This window comes from Penaeus japonicus, unplaced genomic scaffold (assembly GCF_977035675.1).
Source record: "Penaeus japonicus unplaced genomic scaffold, GWHDUDI00000001_assembly GWHDUDI00000026, whole genome shotgun sequence".
Classification (NCBI taxonomy): Eukaryota; Metazoa; Arthropoda; class Malacostraca; order Decapoda; family Penaeidae; genus Penaeus; species Penaeus japonicus.
Genome location: NW_028234428.1, coordinates 28,577,848 through 28,600,268, shown reverse-complemented (window position 1 = coordinate 28,600,268; position 22,421 = coordinate 28,577,848). Strand labels below are relative to the sequence as shown.

At 34.3% G+C, this 22,421-nt stretch overlaps 3 protein-coding genes across 3 annotated transcripts in view; 2 read left to right on the top strand and 1 right to left on the bottom strand.

Annotated features, from left to right (window-relative positions):
- The first annotated feature begins 3,084 nt into the window (after positions 1–3,084).
- Positions 3,085–10,087, top strand: LOC122249307 (angio-associated migratory cell protein). The gene is made up of 10 exons (XM_043010062.2): positions 3,085–3,183; positions 4,015–4,112; positions 4,610–4,751; positions 5,032–5,156; positions 5,672–5,803; positions 5,970–6,114; positions 6,853–7,052; positions 7,299–7,460; positions 9,152–9,333; positions 10,000–10,087. Exons 1-10 carry the CDS (start codon positions 3,114–3,116, stop codon positions 10,061–10,063), a joined length of 1,320 nt encoding a protein of 439 aa, XP_042865996.2. The 5' UTR covers positions 3,085–3,113; the 3' UTR covers positions 10,064–10,087.
- Positions 10,088–10,703: 616 nt separating this feature from the next.
- On the bottom strand, positions 10,704–15,207 carry LOC122249309 (peroxisome biogenesis factor 10). Its single transcript, XM_043010065.2, has 6 exons — positions 15,166–15,207; positions 13,002–13,113; positions 12,601–12,758; positions 11,988–12,239; positions 11,640–11,796; positions 10,704–11,379 (listed from the first exon to the last, which is right to left on the bottom strand). Exons 2-6 carry the CDS (start codon positions 13,111–13,113, stop codon positions 11,189–11,191), a joined length of 870 nt encoding a protein of 289 aa, XP_042865999.2. The 5' UTR covers positions 15,166–15,207; the 3' UTR covers positions 10,704–11,188.
- A 6,948-nt stretch (positions 15,208–22,155) lies between these two features.
- Positions 22,156–22,421, top strand: part of LOC122249308 (ionotropic receptor 40a-like) — a 14,962-nt gene continuing 14,696 nt past the window's right edge. Inside the window, exon 1 of the mRNA XM_086552401.1 lies at positions 22,156–22,268. Coding sequence (XP_086408527.1) covers positions 22,156–22,268 — 113 coding nt within the window. The remainder of the gene's footprint in view (positions 22,269–22,421) is intronic.

The window sequence follows — 22,421 nt, the reverse complement described above, 5'->3', positions numbered from 1 at the left end:
CATATCTAAAGGACATGGCAAAGATCAACAATTATTCAATGATAACTCTCACAGAAAGTCATCTGAATGAAGACATAAAAAATGAAGAAATTAAAATTAATAACTATGAGCTAATAAGGAAAGATAGAAATAAGAGAAGCAGAGGAGGAGTAGCTCTTTCTATCAGGAGAGAATTAGCAACTAGAATGAATATTGTAATAGAATACTCTAATAATACAGTAGAAATACTAGGGGTACTGACAAAAGATACAAAAGAGCTATACATTATTTTATATAGACCTCCTGGAACAACAGAAACATCTTTCAATGAATCACTAAGCATTATTAGTCAAGAGAAATTGAAGCTATTATGATACTTGGCGATTTTAATTTCCCCTTTATCGACTGGGAAACAAAGAAAATAAAGATAGGAGCAAATGCCGCTAAAGATGAAAAACAACAAGCGAGAATGCTTTTAGATTTTGAAGAAAATTTTTACCTTAACCAAATCATCAATATTCCAACAAGGGAAGAAAATATAGTGGACCTTGTTTTTACTAGTATAGGGGAAGATGTACACAACATATCAACTTATACAGCTCAATCAGACCACAAAATAATTGAAATCACAATGAATAAGTTAAATAATCAGAAAAGTAGTGAAAAACAGATAGCCGAAGCAGAAAAGAGTCTCAGATCTTTAAACTTTAGCCATAATCAGATAGATTGGAAAATATTAAACGCACCACTAGAAAAGTCACTGAAAGATATTGACGTCCTCTTAACACCAAATGATATACTAAAGAAGCTTTATAATGCATGTAAAGATGTTTGTAGAATGTTTGTGCCCAAAAAAAACAACAGAAACAAGAATATTATACCAAGAGATCGAAGGATCATGTTAATAAACAAGAAAAATAAGGTTAACAAATTAAAAAAAAAAAAAAAAAACAGATCAGATCAAGAGAGAAAGGATCAAAGCAGAGATTTGGCTATTAGAAGATAATTTAAAACTGTCTATAAGTAACCAAAAAGCAGCCGAAGAAAAAAGAGCTGTGGAAGCTATAAAACAGAATGCAAAATATTTTTTTCTCTTATGCAAACAACAGGTTAAAGAGGAGAACAGTAATTGAGCCTCTTGAGAATAATGGTGCATTGGTAACTGATTCAAAGGAAAAGGCTGAATTACTCAAATCGCAATATGAAGAAGTCTATAGTGTCCCAAGAATAGAAAAATTAATATCAGACCCACAACAACATTTTAGTATTATTAGCAACGAAGATGAATGTCTCACTGACTTCATATTCAATGAAAAGGCTATTCTTGAAGCAGTAAGTGAAATTTCAACAAACTCAACAGCTGGGCCAGATGAAATCCCAGCAATCTTTTAAAAAAAATGCAAAGAAACCATAGCAAAGCCACTGATAACTTTGTGGAGGAAATCTTTGGACATGGGGATTATCCCCAGCTTACTGAAAGAGGGTACTATAATTCCCATGTATAAAGGTGGAAACAAAGGTCAGGCCAAAAATTATAGACCAGTAGCACTAACATCTCATATAATTAAAATATTTGAAAGGGTAGTGAGGAAAAAATGTTCAGTTTTTAGACAAAGAAAACAAGATAAATCCCGGGCAACATGAAAATAGAGAAGTTGATGTAATATATCTAGACTTTGCAAAAGCTTTTGACAAAGTAGATCACGTTATTCTGCTACATAAGATTAAAGACCTTGGAATCGGCGGGAAAGTTGGAAGATGGATTTACAACTTCCTAATAATTCGTAAACGATTATTATGAGTGGGGTGCCACAAGGTTCCGTTCCTGGGCCCTTGTTATTCCTTATTATGATTGGTGACATTGATAAAGGTGTGAAACACTCGAGAGTAACATAATTTGCAGATGATACAAGAGTAAGTACACCCATAGATATACAAGATAATGAAAACAAACTTATCGAGGATCTACATACCATCTATAAGTGAGCATATGATAATAATATGAAATTCAATGCAGATAAATTCGAAATCATAAGATATAGTCCAACCGGAGATTTAAGAGCAAGATCATATTTTGTCGAAGGTGTGGAGATTGAGGAGAAAAAAGTAAAAGATCTAGAACTCTATATGAGTAATGACATGAGTTTCAGTCACCATATAGAGCAGATTGTTAACAAAGGAAAAGTTATGAGTGGATGGGTAATGAGAACCAGAACACCTTTTACCACTATGGAAAACATTAGTGACCACAAGATTAGAATACCAGTGCCAAGTATGGAGCCCAAATCTTACAAAAGATATAATGTTGATAGAACAAGTCTTTACACGCAAGTTAGATAATATGATGGGTCTAAACTATTGGGGAAGACTAAAAATAAAACTAAGACTACTCACTACAAAGATGGAGAGAGAGATACTTCATTATATATGTGTTGAAAATTATTGAAAACTTAACACCAAATCCAAGACCTGTTGAAGGAGGGAGAATTAAGGTAAGACATTCCCCCAGGCAGGGAAGAACATGCTATCGCACTGGGATAAGTGCACAAACATGCCTGTTAAGAAAAATGCAAAAACAAAGTTTCCTAATACACACACACACACACACATATATATATATATGCATATATATATATATATATATATATATATATATATATATATATATATATATATATATATGTGTGTGTATATATATATATATATATATATATATATATATATATATATATATATATATGTGTGTGTGTGTGTGTGTGTGTGTGTGTGTGTGTGTGTGCTTTATATAATGGTGCAGCAATAACAACAAGAATGAGTTCATAATGATTTATACAATAGCCACGCCCATCCTTATTTTTCATTCATATTACTAAATTATTTACCATATCATCAATTTCCAATTGCTATCAATGCGGCTAATATTTTTGTGCCTACCAATTTCAGATCCAGGTTATGCATTGGATATATATTTTAATAAATTATATACATTCTTTGATGATTTATCATAGATACGCTTCATTTAGTATATCATACACTGCGCACTTTTCATCTTAATAATTGAAGAAAAAAATAAGTTTATTTTGCAAAAATAAAGAAAAAGAACACTACAATGCAACCCGGGTTTAAAAATATGAATGATAACATGTTTCATTCGTACCACAAGTACATGTGTTCGCAACTTCGCTGAGACAGTCAAGTGTCCAGGTAACTTTAACTTGAATTGTGCTGACAGTCCTTTATAAGGCTTTAATATGATTCAATAAAGGTTATGGATTAATGTTAGTTGTCTGCTTGATCAGTAGTGGTCAGTTGTTATGATAAATTGGATTGATTTTAAGATATATATCGATATGAAAGATTTTTTTTCTCTGTTTCTTGCCTTGCGTTATTTGGTGGTTGTTTCTGTTGTGTGTTTTTCTTTTTAGATGTATATATTTATAGTATATTGATGGATCGCTTTTGCTTTATACTGTCCAGATTTAGTACCAATTCTTTTAATCTTCGTAAAGCAAGAGCTGCTGTGCTTCTGACTATTGCTTTTGCTCGAGCACTTTAGGCAAAGAGACCATTTGATGATGCAACAATGTCTCTAGGCCTGTGCATTTCCAAATACTCTGCCGTTGTTTCCAGGTGGGGCCAAAACCACCACCCTTTCGTTATCAGGTTAAGAGGGCTTTGGTGTAATATTAGCTTTTCCCTGATTGCCAGCTCTATTTTTTTGGGGGGTGGGGTCCTAGATTAATTTTCTTGTTTCCTTGTTTTGCTGAGGCTTTCATTAGCATTTTTCTCAGCTCTTTTAATAATCTGTTTTTCGTCTTTGGTTCATGGCCTTGCTCAGTTTGCAGTGATAATTATAGGAGATAGATTTAGTGAAAAGAGGAATACAAGATTATTTTTCATTTACAACGAAGATAATTTTCTGCTAGTGTTTCGCGTAATCAAATCTTTCCAATGACTTTAAAAAAGCCTACTTCCTTAACAGATGTTGATGGTATAATTTACATGTTTGCTTCTTTTCTTTCTTTATTTTACCAGAGATTGTAAGCATCATGAAGAACAACACACCACCCAGTTCTCCCAACCAATCCCTGCAGGATCTTGAAGAAGGGATTGACATTGGTGATATAGAAGAGGTAAGAGATATTTTTTAAGAAGTGGTATTTTCCCATAGTAATGGATATTTTGACAGAGATGTCAAATTTTATTTCATAGTGATTTCATTGTTTTATGTGATCATATTGAATGTTATAGATGTATTTGCATTTTTGCAACTTTTTAAAAATTGTTTCAAAATATGACAATTCTTGGATCAAAGATGAAAGTATACAGCTCCATATATGTATATGTGTGTGTGTGTGTGTGTGTATATTATATATATATATGTATGTATGTATGTATTATTATTTTTATTTTATTTTTTTATCATCATCATCATCGTCCTTGGGGAAGGAGGGGAAAAAATTGGCCTTACCTTGAAAATATTCTCTGTCACATGAAACTGACAAGTCCATCCATCTGTATTCCAAAACATATATGAAACTGAGTATTATTATGGTCTGACATTGAGTACACAGCATTGCTCTTCAGTCTGCAACCCTATTCACACAGCCACCTCGCCCCAAACTAACAGGTGATTGAGCTGAATGATGAGTCCTCAGACCAGGACGAAAGCGAGGAAGAAGGAGCAGAAGGAGGATTGGAGAGAGTGGAGGAGGAAGAGATGGAGGAAGATGTTGTTGACATGGCAACGCTGACCTTCAACAAGCACCAAGGTTGGCCGTGAAAAGGTTAAGGGAGATGCTTTCCCCTCCTTTTTTCTATTATTGTTGCAAACGCTTTTTCTTTATGGGTGTATACAAGGGTGTGTGTATGTTTACGTGATATTGCAAATACTTACTTGGGTAAATATCTGTATTATTTGTATTACCATAATTTTTTTCTTCTGTATTGAATGTAAAATAAATGATACACAAGATATCAGCAGCATGGGATGTATAAATGCACTGGAGTTATCCACCTTGTCTATACCTTCTTTATTGGTTGCTATTTCAGGTTCAGTGTTTACTTGCTCCATCTCCCCTCGTGGAGATCTTGTAGCCACAGGAGGAGAGGACGACCAAGCATACGTGTGGGACATCACAAGCGGCAATGTTCTCTTCACCTGCTCAGGACACAAGGTGGGGCCATGTTGTTTGTTTGGTCAGAGACAGAATTGTAAGTGTGGGAAGTTAGCAATATTTGGTTGTTGTTAGATATGGGTAAATTCTGCTTTTTTCTCTTTTTATTTTTCATAGATAAGTTATTAAAATATCCTGTTTTTATTATTGCCATGATTGTTATCATTATGATCTTTATTGATTTCCATTGATCTAGAATCAGGTAGTGAACTTTTTTTAACATCATTGTATTTCGGAAAATGGAAATATTTCTTACAGGATAAATTTGCAATAACAGTGCATGTACATACTCACATAATATGCATTCTAAAAACAAGGGTCTCTCTGTTTCCTTTTGAAGTTTTAAGTGTTTTTTGTAGATTTCCCACCAAGAAGTTCATGGTACTATTGAAATTCATTCTGGATTAACTTCTTTTTGTATTTTTTTGTATTTATATTTTTATGTTCAATTTATCTTTATTTTATTTAATTAATTAATTAATTAGTTCTTTATTATTTGATTTTTTCTTTTTCAGGATAGTGTTGTCTGTGTCAAATTTAATCATGACGGATCGCTTTTAGCCACGGGAGACATGAGCGGCTACATCCAAGTTTGGAAGGTGGAAGGTGCAACAAAAACATGGGATTTCGAAACAGGAGACCTTAGCGTAAGTCCAAAGCAAAGATAATTATTGGTTTTCAGTGTAATTTTCTCTTATTCTTCCTGGCAAAACATTAAAATGGAAAACCATGATATGCATGTTATGTTTTTTATAATTTCTTTATTTTCATATGCTCATTATTTCCTTTTACCCCCCAAACACTCCTTTCCAGTGGTTGACATGGCATCACGCATCCAATGTGTTGTTGGCAGGGACCACAGAAGGTGAACTGTGGATGTGGCTCGTGCCCAAGGGAAACGCCCGCACCTTCCCCAGCTACGGATCTGCTTCACAGTGTGGAGCTCTCCTGTATGATGGTAAGACTTATTTATGGATGATCTCTTTCTTTTTCCCTTTTCTTCTATTTATATTTTTTGCCATACATCCCATTCCCTTCCCCTCTTTCTATTATTCTTTTAAGTTATAGCCTTTTAAGCAGTATGCTATGCAAAAGCAACAAGTCCTACTATGTTAATTATAGGTTGGTAAGCTATATCAATAGCACCATGAGACACCTTAAATGTTGAACTGAAAGTCCTCTCCACATCGTGATATCACAGTAACTCATTTCATAACCAACAAAATACACAACTCAGTCCATCCATGTCTAAACTTCCACCAGTGCCATGACACTTAGTACAGACACCACAAAGATACTACACAAAACATGTTTAACACAGAACTCCCACCTACAAAACACACAAGCATGTCAACAAACAATATTTGTTTCACATAGATGCAGACAATATACACTTCCAAACACTGACTAGACATACCACACACAGAGACCTACCCAAGTGCCAGGTCCTCCACATGGTAATGCACATCCTTGAGGAATTCACAGTGTAGATGGATGACAGGTAACACCACACTCCCTAGATTTATGAAAGTGAATGCCTTGCTTACCCAACTGTATGGGCTTTTTATAGAGAGAATCCTGTGGACCTAGCAACAACTCTGTTGATGGAAAGGTTAAAAGAAAAAAAAAATGATAATAATAATAATGATAATACTAATAATAATGATGATCTACTGAAATGTCATTCAACCCCAAGGTAAGCGGGCAGTGTCAGGCTATGAGGATGGGTCTGTGCGTGTGTTCGACCTCAAGACAGGTCAGCAAATTAGCACCCTAACAAACGGCTTTGCACACTCCGGCCCCGTGGCCAGCATTGCAGCCCACAAGGACAACACAATGACCATTTCTGGCTCACTGGATGGGACAGCAATACTCTACAATACCATCAGTGGAAAGGTTTGGTTGAAAAGGTGTATTTTATTAGTGTAAATGATTGATGCAGATATTTTGACATATGAATATGATAGCGATATTTCTGTGATATGGATATTTTTTTGAGTATCAGGTTTTTTGTACATTTATACCAGTAGATATTACTGATATATGATTCTAATACATTCTAGTAATGTATAACTTTTAATATGTTTACTAATATTGTAGCTAATCTATTTAGTTTATATAAATCTGGGCCACCTATTCCAGGTGGTTGGAACTCTGAACTGCAATGTGACTCCTGCACCTTCAGATGATAGCATAGAAGTGGACCACACAGTTGAGGCTGTCGCATTCTGCCCTACCATTCCCAACATTGCAGTCACAGCCACCTTGTCTGGCTTTGTCACCATATGGGATGTGTCAACGCAAGTAAGTGATATGGTTATGTATTAGGTTCAATTATTAGAGGATTATGGTTCCCCATTGCGTATGGGTGTCATGGCATACATGTTGGGATCGATTAGGCCTTAAAGACGGGAGTCAATGCATACATGACACGACATCGGGATCTGCTCACAGTTGAAGCACGCACACAGTCATGAAGTATTATGGCTGTAACGGCACTAGCTCCAGAGTTACAGGGTTCTAAAGTCAGCCTAAACCCACATTTTATGATGGATTTTTTGGAAAAATATTGTTTTGGCTGGTCTGCACTACCCGGAAGGCAGAGAAAACCCTTTCCCCATCCCTCTAATTTTTGGCCGGTGCCGCTAGTGTCTTAGACCGCCTGCCTTGTCAACTAGTTAGGTTGTTAGGCACCCCATCAGTGATTGGTTAACCCATTAACCCATTCGCGCCGGTTGACGTGCTGACACGTGGTCGAAAAAAAGCCCCGGACCCGGGTGACGTCCTGGCACGGGCAACATTTTCGGCCCGCGCGCCGGGAGGCCAGTAGCGACGTGCTGAAACGTCCGCATTAGAATGATAGATTATTCTTAGTACAATTCGATTTTCATACTTGATTTGTCTTAGCTACTTTAGTTTATCCTTCTAAATAGTAGAAAATGGGATATAACGTAATATGAATGACGCCACAGGTACATACGTAATCTTGATTACGGCATGGTGATTTCTGTTTCTGATTTGTTGAATATGATGATCTGAGTCGAAAGACTATTGTAAAATCAATTGTAATTGGCCGAGGAATAAAAAAAAAATAATAAAATAAAATTATATAACATCTTTTTGTTGCCCCACTAAAAGAAAATGACACTTGAAAAAACATTGCTGTTACTTGCATTCACTTGTATGCACATGTATGGTTGTTCATATTCTCTTTCTTTTCTTTTAGGAAGAAAAAAAAAATGAAAAAAAAAAATATGTTTGTTACCTCACTAGAAGAATGCTTCCGTTTCCCATTGGTATTACAACATAGGAGTAAAGAATATGGAAAAAGTTCAATAGAATAACACTAAAAAAACAGTGCTATAACATCTTTTTCGACTGATATACTTCCTCTGAACATAGCACTACTTTCTATACATGACTACACTTTAGACGCAATCACGCAAACCATAAGGATCGGGTGGGTGAAAAACGCTCTGCGAGTGTCAGCGCGACCGCGCGCAGCGGGAAAACACCCCGGGACGAACGGTTGCGCGCTTGAAATCTTCCCGGCATGATCGGGAGTAGGCGAAATTCCACCCCGGCGTGAATGGGTTAATGACAGGGCAAGATAACAAATGCACACATCTTCCTGCCAAGAGATCTCTCTGGGCACAGTGCCACACTGAGACTCTCAAAGGGCTCTTCACCTGCCCAATTCTGTGGGGTGATAAGAGGAACTACAATGTGTATATACAAACATAATTATGCAAAACATGTTTATGCAAAGAAAGCCCAAAATGTGAGAGGATGTCATCCGTCATGAGGGAAATATTTGGATGAGATGAGAACACATCATCCAGCAGGAATGGGTTGAACATGAAGCTTTCTGGGTTGATGGTATTTTTTTTAGAAGAGATAAGGAGGAAAGCATTTTTGGTTGTTGAATTTAATAAGTGGAGGGGTGAGTGGGACAAAAAAGAACATTTTTAACTACAATTACACAACCATTTCAGGTCAGTCGGCATGTCATAGCACAGGGCGCTGGATCGTCACACCTGTTGTGGCACCCAAGTGAACCCATAGTGTTCTCAGCTGGACTAGATGGAGCAGTGCGTTCCTATGACGTCCGGTCGGGAGAACAACTTGCCAAATACACAGGCCACCACAAAGGCATATTGGCCATTGACGTTTCCAAGTAAGTTTTCAAGGGCATTTCTTTTTAAATTTTATTTCTTTTTATTTATCTTATTGTTTACATTCAACCCAGTTACATGCATTTTCTTTGTATATTATTTTTCTTCTTTTAGAGGTCTATATGCTATTTACGATATATATATATGTATATTTATATATATATTAACACCAGTTACTGAAAATTATAGGTTGTATATATTATTTCAACATAGATAAAACATTTGTTTGATCTATCCACATTAACTCATTCACGACGGGGGCATTCTAGCCTTGAATGTCACAATGCCGGGGCGTTCAAATTATTAGGCCTAAATCAATTAAATGGCTGGCACAATACTGTGCCGCCCGGCCACTGGGCTTTTGAATGAGCGGTACAGTACTGTACCACCCGTCCAGAGAGGGTTAACCAGTTAACGCAGGGTAACAAGATATCACATCTAGTGGTGGCAGTACCTGCCGCTGGGGATGAGATATTTTGTCATGGCTTTCCATATGGCTGGCGCCGAGTGATCAGGCACATAGCAGTTGGCCGCAGCCAGAGTGGGCAATGCCCAAGACATTAGGCTTATGCACTTGAAATACCCTGATATTTAGACCAATTGCAGCCCTGTCTGCAATAGACTAAGGAAAGTAGTCTCAATTTTAAAATACCTTTTTATATTTCCAGAAATGGCTCAGCATTGGTTACTTCCTCTGATGATGGCACAGCGAGAGTGTTCAAGATTTTGTGATTGTTCATTAAAGTGTAGAATTTTCAGTGACTTTTATTTCTACAGCCTTGTTTAATTCTTGTGCAGGTGCTCTTTCACCAACGGTAAAAATAATTGACCAGGAAAAATTTATACACATTTGTGTAAGGTACCACCAAAATGCATTTAGAATAAAATTAAATAATTATATTTAAAAGAAAGAATGAAGTATTGGAAGGATGTCCACATCTACTTGAGATTTTTTCCCTCTTAACTATATGTGGCAAACTGACTGGGGAATGCACATTAAAAAATATCCTTACATTCCTCTGTTAACCCATTCGTGCTGGAGGACGTGCTTTCACATAAGGGGAATATTTTGCTCCTGTGAGATGATGTCCTACTGTCATGATCTCTCCCTCTTAATACATGTTTTGCATAGTTATGTATGTATGTGGGGGCTGTATGTGCTTATTATCTTCACAGAGAGAGCAGAATCAGGCAAATAATCAGCCTGGCGTGAATGGGTTGAATGCAAGAATGAGTTCTGTAAAAAACAAAACAATATGTGACTCAGTTACCTAGTCTATATATATTTCACTTAGCTGAGTTGACAAATTAAAGATTTGCATAAATGATGTGTGTGTGCCAAATTATGGGACTAAAATTGAAAGACTTATGCTATAATATATTTTTAATAGTTTAACATATAATAAAAGCTTTTACACATCCTTAAAAGAAAATTTGTTCATATCAGCATAAAAGATAGTAAGAGGCTAACATTACCTGAGATATGCTGATAAATTATTAAAAAGTATATTTACCAGACCTGTATATGTGGCCAAATGATATAAAAATGACACAACTTTATAGAAGTGAAGTATACTTGCCAATATATATTTAGAATAAAGAATGCTTGACATTTATACTGTATGGGAATTAAATTTTCATAAATACATAACCTGAAAATGGGTGAAAGATACAATATATTTTTTATATAATTTGTGCAATAATTTGTAAATAATATATAAAATGATACCATATTACAGGCTTGAATAATGATAAAGCAGATACCTGTAGTAGATATTTTTTTTATCCAATCTTCAAAAAAAGATAAAAAAAATTATATAGAATTAACAACAATAATATCTTCATCCATTTGTGTATTTAATCGTAATTGAGCAAAGCAACAATTTGTGAGGGTTTTGCAGGATGCCTGCAAAGAGGACACTGTTGGTTAGTTTGCAAGCATTCCTGGATGCACTGCCAACAGAACAGGTGGCCGCAGGGGGTGATTGAGGAATGTTGTCGCTTGTCCAGGCAGAGGGAGCACTGGTCTTTACTCTCCACGTAACAATCTGTTGACACATGTAAAAGACACTTCGAAAGATCTGTTTGTTATGTTATGTAATGTTATATGATTATCTCTCAATCAGAAAAGAAGATATATGCAGAGAGATAGAAAGACATAGGTTAAGTTAAAAGCTGAACAAAATGAATGAGAAAGTGAAAAAAAGGAATCACACATCTAACAATTCTACAACAGTTACAAAACAGAAATAAACACAATTATGAATGAAAGAATAAAAGACCAAAGAAACTCGTCATCTAAACTTACTTGCTGACGACTGCTTACTCTCCGGTGCAGTCTTGGTGAAGAGGAAGGTGTATGCCGAGTTTGCAGTTGTGAGGAAGATGTGTGTGAGAAGCACCATACTCAGGATTTGGAAAGACTTGCGGGCACTGCTATCACCTAACCACTCACGCACTAACACCTGGGGGGTTGAAGGTAAATTAGGAGATATGATTGGAAGAAGAAAGAAAGAAAGACAAAAAAAAAAAAAAAAGATACAAAATGGAAGGACAGACTAGTACTGATCAGGTCCTGTAAGTTTTAGATTTTATGGGTTGCATCTGTATTAGATAATATGCATACTAGTTCCATTAAACACACAAATGAACTCACATATTTCACTCCTGTCATCCGTTTGGAAATGTGATAAAAGGCCCCGCTGAAGTAGAAAATGGCTAGATGGATGCGGTGCAGCAGGGTCATTGAATACCTAATGGCTGGCATCTGCTGCAGAAGGAAGTTCTTCAGCTCTGGCCTCAGGTATGTTGATAGGTTACCGGCTCTTAATGAGTCCTCCAGCTTCCCCACCAGCCTTCGGATAACCTCTGGGCCAAAACACTGCAGGGCTACCATGATGATTCTTTCCTGTAGTAGATAAAATAAGGCCTTGTTAGAGATGCATAAAATAATGGCTTTTTTTACTATTGATACTTTACTGTCTAAAGGATTTACAAGACAGACCTCAGCAATGAAACAAGAACATAGAAAGGTTGTGAACATTTACAAAGCCTTAATCGAACATATCAAGAAATCTCTAATAAAATCAACTGCACTTTCACAAGATCAATTTATGTACCCAAAACTCAGCCACTACCATATAGTAATAAATTCTAATCCAAAATATTTCCTGCAACTTATATAAAATCATTGTAAAAATATCTAACTTCATTTCCATCACATTAGAAGAGTAACTACAGGTACAGACCCATGAATGAAAGCTACTTACCGGAGCCTTGGGAAGTCTTTCCCTATTTCTGCCTACTTGCAAGACACCTGTGTACTCTTCACCTAGAGTCTGCCGTAAGCACATGGTAGTCAAGCTGTAATACGTTAACTCGCACAGGACTTCAACATATTTGTGTATGTCAAGCCACACTCTTGTTCCTGCATCAAGAGAGTTATGAAGTTTTGTTTTTATTATATATGGAAAAATGAAGTGTTATATACAGATGGTTGAAAAAAAAGGAGAGAGATGACTGAAATTCTTGAACATTCTTATACATAAAATCATGACATTGGCTGTATATGATTTGTGTAAACTTGTGTGCACATGAAGAGATTTTTTTTCTTAGGCTTTAGAAAAAAGGAAAAATACATAATTAGTCACAGAAACATTTAATGTCTCACCAAATGATCTTTGAACAATGTCAGACAGGCAGCTTTTCAGGTGGTTGAGAAAGCTTTCATCTTTCTGGGCTGCTCTGAGTACCTCAGCTGCTCCTGCCTGCTGGAAAGGCATCTGAAAAGCAAGATACTTTCCTTTGTGAAAAAAGTCTTGTTTTGAAAGCTATTATGAGTGTCTTAAAAGCATTTACCTAATTTTTATCTTTCATTTTCTTACTGCATCAACAAGTTCATGTATAATGAGGATAATTTTGCAACTGTGGTTGTATCTATAAAAGATGCTGCTATGATGTCCCAGCATGAAAAGAATGGCAAATCCAAACTCAAGACTTTTAAAGTGGGCCATTACACACCTGGATAATTTATATACAAATATCAATTGCAAATATAAAACACAATACCTGAAGATAAAAATATATTCTTAGGTAAATTTTCAGAATTGCGGTTCATGCCTAAATACCATAATATGGATTTCAATGAATTCCTCTCACTCTCTTTTGTTCATACATAGCAAAATTTAACCATGATTCCCCCTCATTTCTGCCCTCATCCACACAATCTGAGCACCAATAGCAGAGCTTGATAGCATGAAGTAGATTAAGGAAACGGCGGGCTTTATGCGACCCCCCCTGTTAGAGGCCTGCTGCCCCTCCACCCCCACCCTGGAAAACAATGACACTCCATGTCATATTTTTGTAATACACCTATGATCTCCTATAATTTTGCTTATACCTAATTTTTTTGCTAATCATAGCTAAGACTTTACTACTCCATATAAAATCCTCACATATGTATATTTTTTTAAATAAAGACTAAAAAAAAAAACAAGTTAACCCCTTCACTATGGGCAGTAGAAAACACCCCTCACGCCATATCCGAGCTGCCGGCGCGCGCCAAATTTTAAACGTCGCTACTAAATATGACAAGTTTTAAGCCAAAACCTCTACAAGTTTAAAGCCAAAACTTCAACATAAACATCACTGTTATATATCAAAATATGCATAGTTAACCTCTTCCCCCATATGCATGTGACAAGTTATTTACATGGGTTGGGAGGAAGATGGAAAGAATGACCTTGGTGAGAGGCCTCACTCAGATGACCAAAGAGAACGATTGAAATAGTATGGTAAACTTATCATAATATGTTTTATATTTTTACATAATGTTCCATAAATGAATAATAAAACGATTGCTAGCAGGGCCCATCAATGCCTCCTCTGGTATAAGCGAATCCCACTCTTATGTAATAATAATGAAAGTCAAGTAATATATCATATCATATCCGACCTCTATTCTGAAAAATCTCATACAGTATCCAGAAGAAAGAAAACTCAATTCCACCAGAACTCAGCCATGACGCAGTATGCACTTCCTCAGGTTTGACGCGAGCGCTGCGAGGACTCAGTATACGCGTCCTCGTGTTGAAGGGGTTAAGTAACACAAAGTACTTTGAAAAGGGGGGCTCTTAGGGGGGAGGCAATTCCTCATCCTCCCTGGCAAGGGCTAACCACAAAACTATTAATGTTCGGTTACATTATTGGTTCAGGATTTGGTAGGATATAAATGCCCTGAAAACAGCACATGCCACAACAACAGTAACATTCTTTATTCAAATATTTACCTTCTATATCCTATTTTAAATAAGTTGACAAATATATATATATTCTCTATAAATTTCAGGGCTAGGTTTGGTTGCTGGCGGCATTTATAGGTAATTTGTAGTTTTCATCAGGGTAATATACTTGGAATTAATAGATTTTTATTGCATGATTTCCCTAATCTACTTCATGCCCCTTCTATTGGGGTACAGACTGTCAGGCATAGGAATGTAATTCTACTATATAAGAATGGAAAGGGATTAGAGAAATCCTGAGAAACTAACATCCTGGTATTTAGAATGGAGACTCTAATCTGAAAGTAGTAAATTTTCCGAATTTTGAATAAGGACACACTTGTTAACAAATGTATACTGGACACTAAAAAACAATGATGTTTTTTTAGTGTAGATCTTGACGGAAAGTGCCGTACTTTCCTTACTAAAGAGAGCCTTAGCAACACACAAATCTGGGCCTGAATAACACAGTGACAAGCTTTAATGTTTACTCTAATGCTCACTACGAGACAATTATAAGCTATAGACACAAGAATATTTACTTGCCTTTAGTACTTTTCACACTTTTCAGATCAGAGAATGTGTCTTATCAGAATGACCATTCGAGTACTATTTGTTTACCTTTTTCGACTGCGGAGATTTTCTTCTGTAAAACCGGGTTGTGTAATAGATATTTCATGAATTTGAGATAATGTCTCTACTTATTATATATATTTCTTCATATTCTGTTTATAAAATATTGATTTTATTTATTCTTTTGTTGTAAACTAGCATTTATAAGTAAAAATGATTTGTGATTAAAAAAGAAATGATACAGGAGTACAACGTGTATATACAAGAGGTACAAGATACTGACGCATAATTATTTTCATCGGAACTATGATTTATCAAAAATATACATTAGACATAATGGAAGGAACGTTCTCTCTAACTAGTTTTGCTTAGATTTTGAATATGTACAAATCAGCGCCTTAATATTTTGCATATACTCCCGGGTTAGGCTCGTGGCCCACTTTGGTTCATCCCTTATCGTTTTTAGAATTCTCATTATCACGACTTTATAAAAAAAAAAGACATATTGAACACTGACATGCTCATAGTAGTGTATGTTTTAATGAGAGATAAAGCTGTCTGCATGCCTTACTCCAATTATTATTATGATAATAACAATTATGGTATAATGGTAGTGCTAATAATAATGATGATTAAATAATATAAAAACAACAATAATGATGATTATAATAGTAATGGTAACAGTAATGATAACAATGTTAATGATGATGATAAAAATTATGATGATAATGATAATAATAACAACAACAATAATAATGATGATAACAATAATGGCAGTGGTAATAATAATGATGACAATGATAATAATAACCATAGTAATAATGTTTATAATGATTACAAATATTATAATAATGACAACAATAATAATCATGATAATAATCATAGTAATAATATTAATGATAGTATTGATAATAGTAATAATATTAATGATAGTATTGATAATAGTAATAATATTAATGGTATTATTGATAATACTAACAATGATGATGATAATAATGATGATACCAATGATAGTAATAATTGTGAAAATAATTATAACAATGACAATGATAATAATGGTAATGATAATGGTAATAATAATAACAATGATGGCAATAATAATAATAATGATAACATCAATAACAATTATCATAATAACAATGATGGCAATACAAATAATGATAACGATAATATCAAAAGTAATGATAATAATAATAATAACACTATCATGACAACAAAAATAATTATATTAATAATGAAAACAATAATATATGACGTCATTATTGCTATTATCATTATTATTGCAGTTCTATTATCAGCATTTCTATTTTTTTATTTTTGCAACTGCCATTATCATTATCACTACCATTATGATTATTACTGCTAGCTTTAACATGGTCATTATTGTTGTTATTTTAATTTCTATTATCATGACTATCATTTTATCATCATTATTGCTGTTATTATTTTCTTATTACTATCATTATTACTATTGTTATTATATCATTATCATTATAATTGCTATTATCATCATTATCATCATCATCATTATTATTGTTATTACTATCCTTATTGCCATTATCATCATTGTTACAATTATGATTATTTTTTGTTATTAACATTATTACTATCTCTATCATTATTATTACTATTAATTATATTTTTTATCATTGTCATTATCATTATAACTATTATCATTACTGTTATTGTTATCATTATCATTATTATTATTACCGTTATTATTATTATCATCATTATTATTGTCATGATTATTATTATCATCATTATCATCATTACTATTATTGTTGCCATTAGCATTATTAATATTATTGTCATCATCACTATCATTATTATCATCATTATCATCAACACTGTCATTTCTTTCGTTATTATATCAATACTATTTATTTTATCTATATCATAACGATTGCCGTTATTTTCATTATCATCATCATTATTATTATAAATGTTGCCATCATTATCATTATCACTATTACATTGATGCTAATAATAGTAGTAACGATAATGATAATTATACTGTTATTAATGAGGATGATGACCTCAACACTAACAATTTTAACAATGGTGATAATAGTAACCACCATAACATTAATAATGTCAATATAAATGATAGTAATCACAACGGAATAGATGATAATAATAATTGCTATTCAACGAATTACTGTTCAAAATAAGAATATTTATTCCAATTGCGCTCGGTTTTTATATTTCATTAGTCTAATTTGAGTCTAATCAAATATTTCTTGTTTACATCTTACTATAGGTCACCTAAGCTTTATGATTCGAGCTAGGTGGTAGATTAAAAAAAATGACGCATATTAATACTCTTAACAATATTAATGCTCTTAACTAAAAAATATATATGTGAAAAGGAAGGAGAACCGATAAATGATTAATTTCTATATGAACATTAATACCGAGAAGCTATCATGTTTGGGGAAGTAACTCATCTGCAAAAATCATATAATTTTTCGAAATGCACTAATCACTTTAGGGAGAGCCATTTAAAAAACAAGTGATATACACATTTATATACATTTATAGGAACATTATATGCTGTCATATGACTCTAATAACAGCTTTCTCACAATTAATGACAGGAATAATTCGCATTCCTTTTAATTCTCACAATTGTCATAACAATAACATCAATTTCATAGAAATATTGTGTGGATGAATAATAATGCCATGGAAGGAAATAATGATGCGAAGTAGGGAGAGAGGAAAAGGGGAATAAAAGAGAGAGAGAGAAAGCGAGAGAGAGAGAGAGGGGGGGGGAGAGGGAGAGAGTGAAAGGGTGAATGAGAGTGAGAGGGGGGGGGGCAGAGGGAAGCAAATGAAGGAGGGACATAGAAATAGGAAAGAGAAAGAGAGGGAGAAAGGGGAAGTGGGAGAGAAAGAGAGAGAGAGAGAGAGTAAAGAAAACGGGATGTTAAGCAGAAGCTGAGAAAAGGGAGAGGAAAGAGAAAGGGAGAAAAAGAACGAGAGATAGATAGTGACAAAAGAGGGAAGAAAGAGGAGAAACTAAAGACAGATGAGATTTAAGTGATATAGGGAAAGAGAGACGGCAAAAAAGGACGTAAAAGAGGAAAGAGAGGAGAAAAGAAGAGAGAGAAAGAGAAAAAGCGACGGAGGGAAGAGAGAGAAAACAAAAGGAAAGAGATGACAAGAGGGAGCGAAAAAAGCCAAGAAAAAAGTGTGAGGGAGGGAAGAATAGAAACAGGCAAAGGAGGAGACAGATACAAAGGGACGGAGAAAATGAGAAATTCAAAGGAAGAGAGAGGGAGGTACAGAGACAAGATAAAGGAGTGATGGAGATAGAGAAATATGTATAAAAGAAACAAAAACATTGGATGTGAGAGAGAGAGAGAGAGAGAGAGAGAGAGAGAGAGAGATGGGAGGGGCGGAAAATAGAAGATATATAACTGAAGGAATAGACCACAAGGAAAAATAAAAAAAGTGAGGAGGACAAAGAAAGGAGAAAAACACAAGGGAGGAAGAGAGAGACTGGGGACGGAGAGGGCGAGAAAAAACAAGAAAGAGAAAGAAAGAGAAGAGAGAAAGAGGTCAGAGAGAGAGAGAATGAGGGAGACGGAGGGAAGGGGGAGAGGGGAAGGGGGAGAAAGATATAATAGATAGAGAGAGAGAGAGAATGAGGGAGACGAAGAGAAGGGGGAGAGGGGAGGGGGAGAAAGATATAATAGATAGATAGAGAGAGAGAATGAGGGAGACGAAGAGAAGGGGGAGAGGGGGGGAAGATATAATAAATAGAGAGAGAGAGAGAGAGAGAGAGAGAATGAGGGAGACGGAGGGAAGGGGGAGAGGGGGGGAGAAAGATATAATAAAAAGATAGAGAGAGAGAATGAGGGAGACGGAGGGAAGGGGGAGGGGGGGCGAGAAAGATATAATAGATAGATAGAGAGAGAGAATGAGGGAGACGGAGAGAAGGGGGGGAGAAAGATATAATAAATAGAGAGAGAGAGAGAATGAGGGAGACGAAGAGAAGGGGGAGAGGGGAGGGGGAGAAAGATATAATAGATAGAGAGAGAGAATGAGGGAGACGGAGAGAAGGGGGAGAGGGGAGGGAGAGAAAGATATAATAGATAGATAGAGAGAGACACAGGTCTAGTGAAGCAACCAGGTAACCAGTCAGTTCCCGAGACAGCGTTGAAGGTGGAACATCATCTACCTTACCATCGTTTACACGTTGAAGTTAAAGTAAGATATATTTCAAGCATAGTATTTCAATATATACATATATATTCTTTATTCATATATGTCTATATCTATCTACCTATCTATATATATGTGTGTGTGTGTGTGTGTGTTACTCAGTGGTAGAGATTTAGAAATTGGAAATTTTTTGACCGCGTGAAAATGTGAATTTCTAATAGTATCCATTATTTATTGCAAAAACAACATAACATGTAACTTGAAATAAGGGTCTCGGCATCCGTAGACTTTATATAGCAAACGTGATTCAAATAAGCAAAGTTCGATGCTTCTGACAGTTTATGTGGTATATGAATAATTCTCACTCTCTTTTTTCTTTTTTCTCTTACTCACTCACTCTCTCGCTCTCTTTTTCTCATTCTATATCTATAAATATACACACCCACACACTAACACACACACACACACACACACACACACACACACACACACATATATACATATATATATATATATATATATATATATATATATATATATATATATATATATATATATATATATATATATATATATACTGTATATACATACATATATATATATATATATATATATATATATATATATATATATATATATATATTTATATATATATATATATATATATGTATATATATATATATATATATATATATATATATATATATATATATACATATATATATATATACATATATATGAATATATATATATATATATATATATATATATATATATATATATATATATATTCCCTAATTTTCTCTCTTTTGTGTGTGTGCATTGCTGCTCAATACATATATGACGTATGGAAAAGTGGTGGCATAATAGTCGCTTTCTGTTCATCCTAAGCAGTTTTCTCTAAGAATTGTATCTCATCGATGACAATACCATTATTAAAGAAGACGATGTATTTATTCTGCAAAATAAGTATGGTATAGATTTTCCGTATATCATCATGTTAATAATAGATTTGATTTTGTGTTCTCGTCTATAAACGTTTGTTTCACGTGTTGCAGAGAGGGAAAGATTTATGATATATTGCCGAATTCACGTATCTCTCTATCTCTCTCTCTCTCTATCTATCTATCTATCTATCTATCTATCTATCTCTCTCTCTCTCTCTCTCTCTCTCTCTCTCTCTCTCTCTCTCTCTCTCTCTCTCTCTCTCTCTCTCTCTCTCTCTCTCTCTCTCTCTCTCTCTCTCTCTCTCTCTCTCTCTCTCTTTCTCTCTCTCTGTTAATGTATTTTTCAAGGAAATTCATCGATACAATAAGTTTAGATTTACATTTAAATAAGTGTGTTTAGTTATTTATCAGACACGAATGTTTATGCATTACTTACACTTTTAATTATATTTACCTTCAAAAAGAAAGTTCTAGCGTTTTGGAAATGACAACAACAGCAGAAAAAAAAATCATACATACACATAAAACCAAACAACAAAACCAACAAAAATACTACAGAGAATAAGTCATAGAACAGCAATAGCAATAATAAATAAGTTGCATAAATGAATCAGATGACATTCTTAGGAATATGCAAACCAGATATTTATTACCAGCACTGTAAGCAGATAAATATGCAATAAAGAAATATTTATACAGACATGCACCATGTAGCAAAAAATAAAATATCTATTATATCCACAGATTCGCTGGAAAACTGAAGAGCAAAGCGTAACAGCAGGAAGTTGCAAGCATATTTTAATGAAAAAAGCATGATGCAATTGCACTACTTTGCGGTCTGCAGACTGCTTGTTCTTCCTCTTCTCATCTCTGGTAATTGCAACATCAGTATTGATTATCATCGTTATTATAGTTTTTGTTATCATTAGTGTTGAAATCTTTCTCTACCATTATCATCATTACTCTGTTATTAATATCAATATCATTATCCTTGTTGTTGTAATTGTTATTATGACTAATTTCGCAATTTTGATCAGTATCATTATCCTCATCTTTTTCATTTATGATTAATTTCGCAATTGTTATCATTATCCTCATCTTTTTCATTTATGATTAATTTCGAGTGTTATCATTTTCCTCATCTTTTTCATTATGTCATGATTATCATCTTCATACTGATGATGATAACTGTTATCTTAGTTATTTCTAACATTTTTATCACTATTTTCATTATAATAATGTTGATAGTTATTATGATGCTATTATAGTTATCATTATCATCGCCATCTTTACCATTTTCATCATCGTGACTTATATCATTCTCATTATTTCCCTTGTCATTATTATCGTTAAAACTATCATTATCATTGTTATCATTATCATCTTAATCATCATTATTTCTGTTATCATTATAATTACTACTTTTATTATCATGGCCTATTACTTATTATTATTACTACTATTATTATTTTATCATCATATTGTTTTTATCATTACCGTATCATTAGATTCATATTATTCATCTTACTTTTATCATCATCTTTTAATTGATTTTTTCATTAAAAAATATACATGTCTACATCGCATACGTCTTCGCATGGCCGTCTCTAAAATCGTGTAAGCTGTAATTACATACAAAATCTGGTCATCTGGATACTTACATAGCTAGACAGATAGAGATGCAGATAAACAGAGAGAAAGATAGATAGAAAGATAGATAGACAGATAGATAAACAGAGTAACACAGATATCGACGATGAATATAAATACGAACACATACACAGATATAGATATAATAATGAATCTATTTCCGTCATTCGGATTCACAGCTTATATAGGTCGTGGCGAACATATGGAACTGGAGAAGGTGACTTCCTGTGGCTTTGAACAGAATACGTCGCGTTCCCTAGTTAGAAGGGAAACGCTACTACGACGTCTGGGATTACAATTCCAGGGGATACCAAGGTATTTTCATTACTTGTGGTTCGTTCTATTGTTACTACTGTTATCATTATTGTTATTGTTATTAGTATTGTCATTGTTGTTGTTCTGATTCTTATTTATTGTTTTATCATTGTAATCATCCTCGTTGTTGTTATTAACTTTATGATTGTTATC

Coding starts and splice junctions, on each gene's coding strand:
- LOC122249307 (XM_043010062.2), top strand. CDS start 3,114: ATGATAACATGTTTCATTCGTACCACAAGTACATGTGTTCGCAACTTC. Junction 6,115..6,852: donor TGGAGCTCTCCTGTATGATG/GTAAGACTTATT, acceptor TTCAACCCCAAG/GTAAGCGGGCAGTGTCAGGC. Junction 9,334..9,999: donor TTGGCCATTGACGTTTCCAA/GTAAGTTTTCAA, acceptor TTATATTTCCAG/AAATGGCTCAGCATTGGTTA.
- LOC122249309 (XM_043010065.2), bottom strand. CDS start 13,113: ATGCCTTTCCAGCAGGCAGGAGCAGCTGAGGTACTCAGAGCAGCCCAG. Junction 12,759..13,001: donor CATTGTTCAAAGATCATTTG/GTGAGACATTAA, acceptor CTCTTGATGCAG/GAACAAGAGTGTGGCTTGAC. Junction 12,240..12,600: donor AAAGACTTCCCAAGGCTCCG/GTAAGTAGCTTT, acceptor TATCTACTACAG/GAAAGAATCATCATGGTAGC.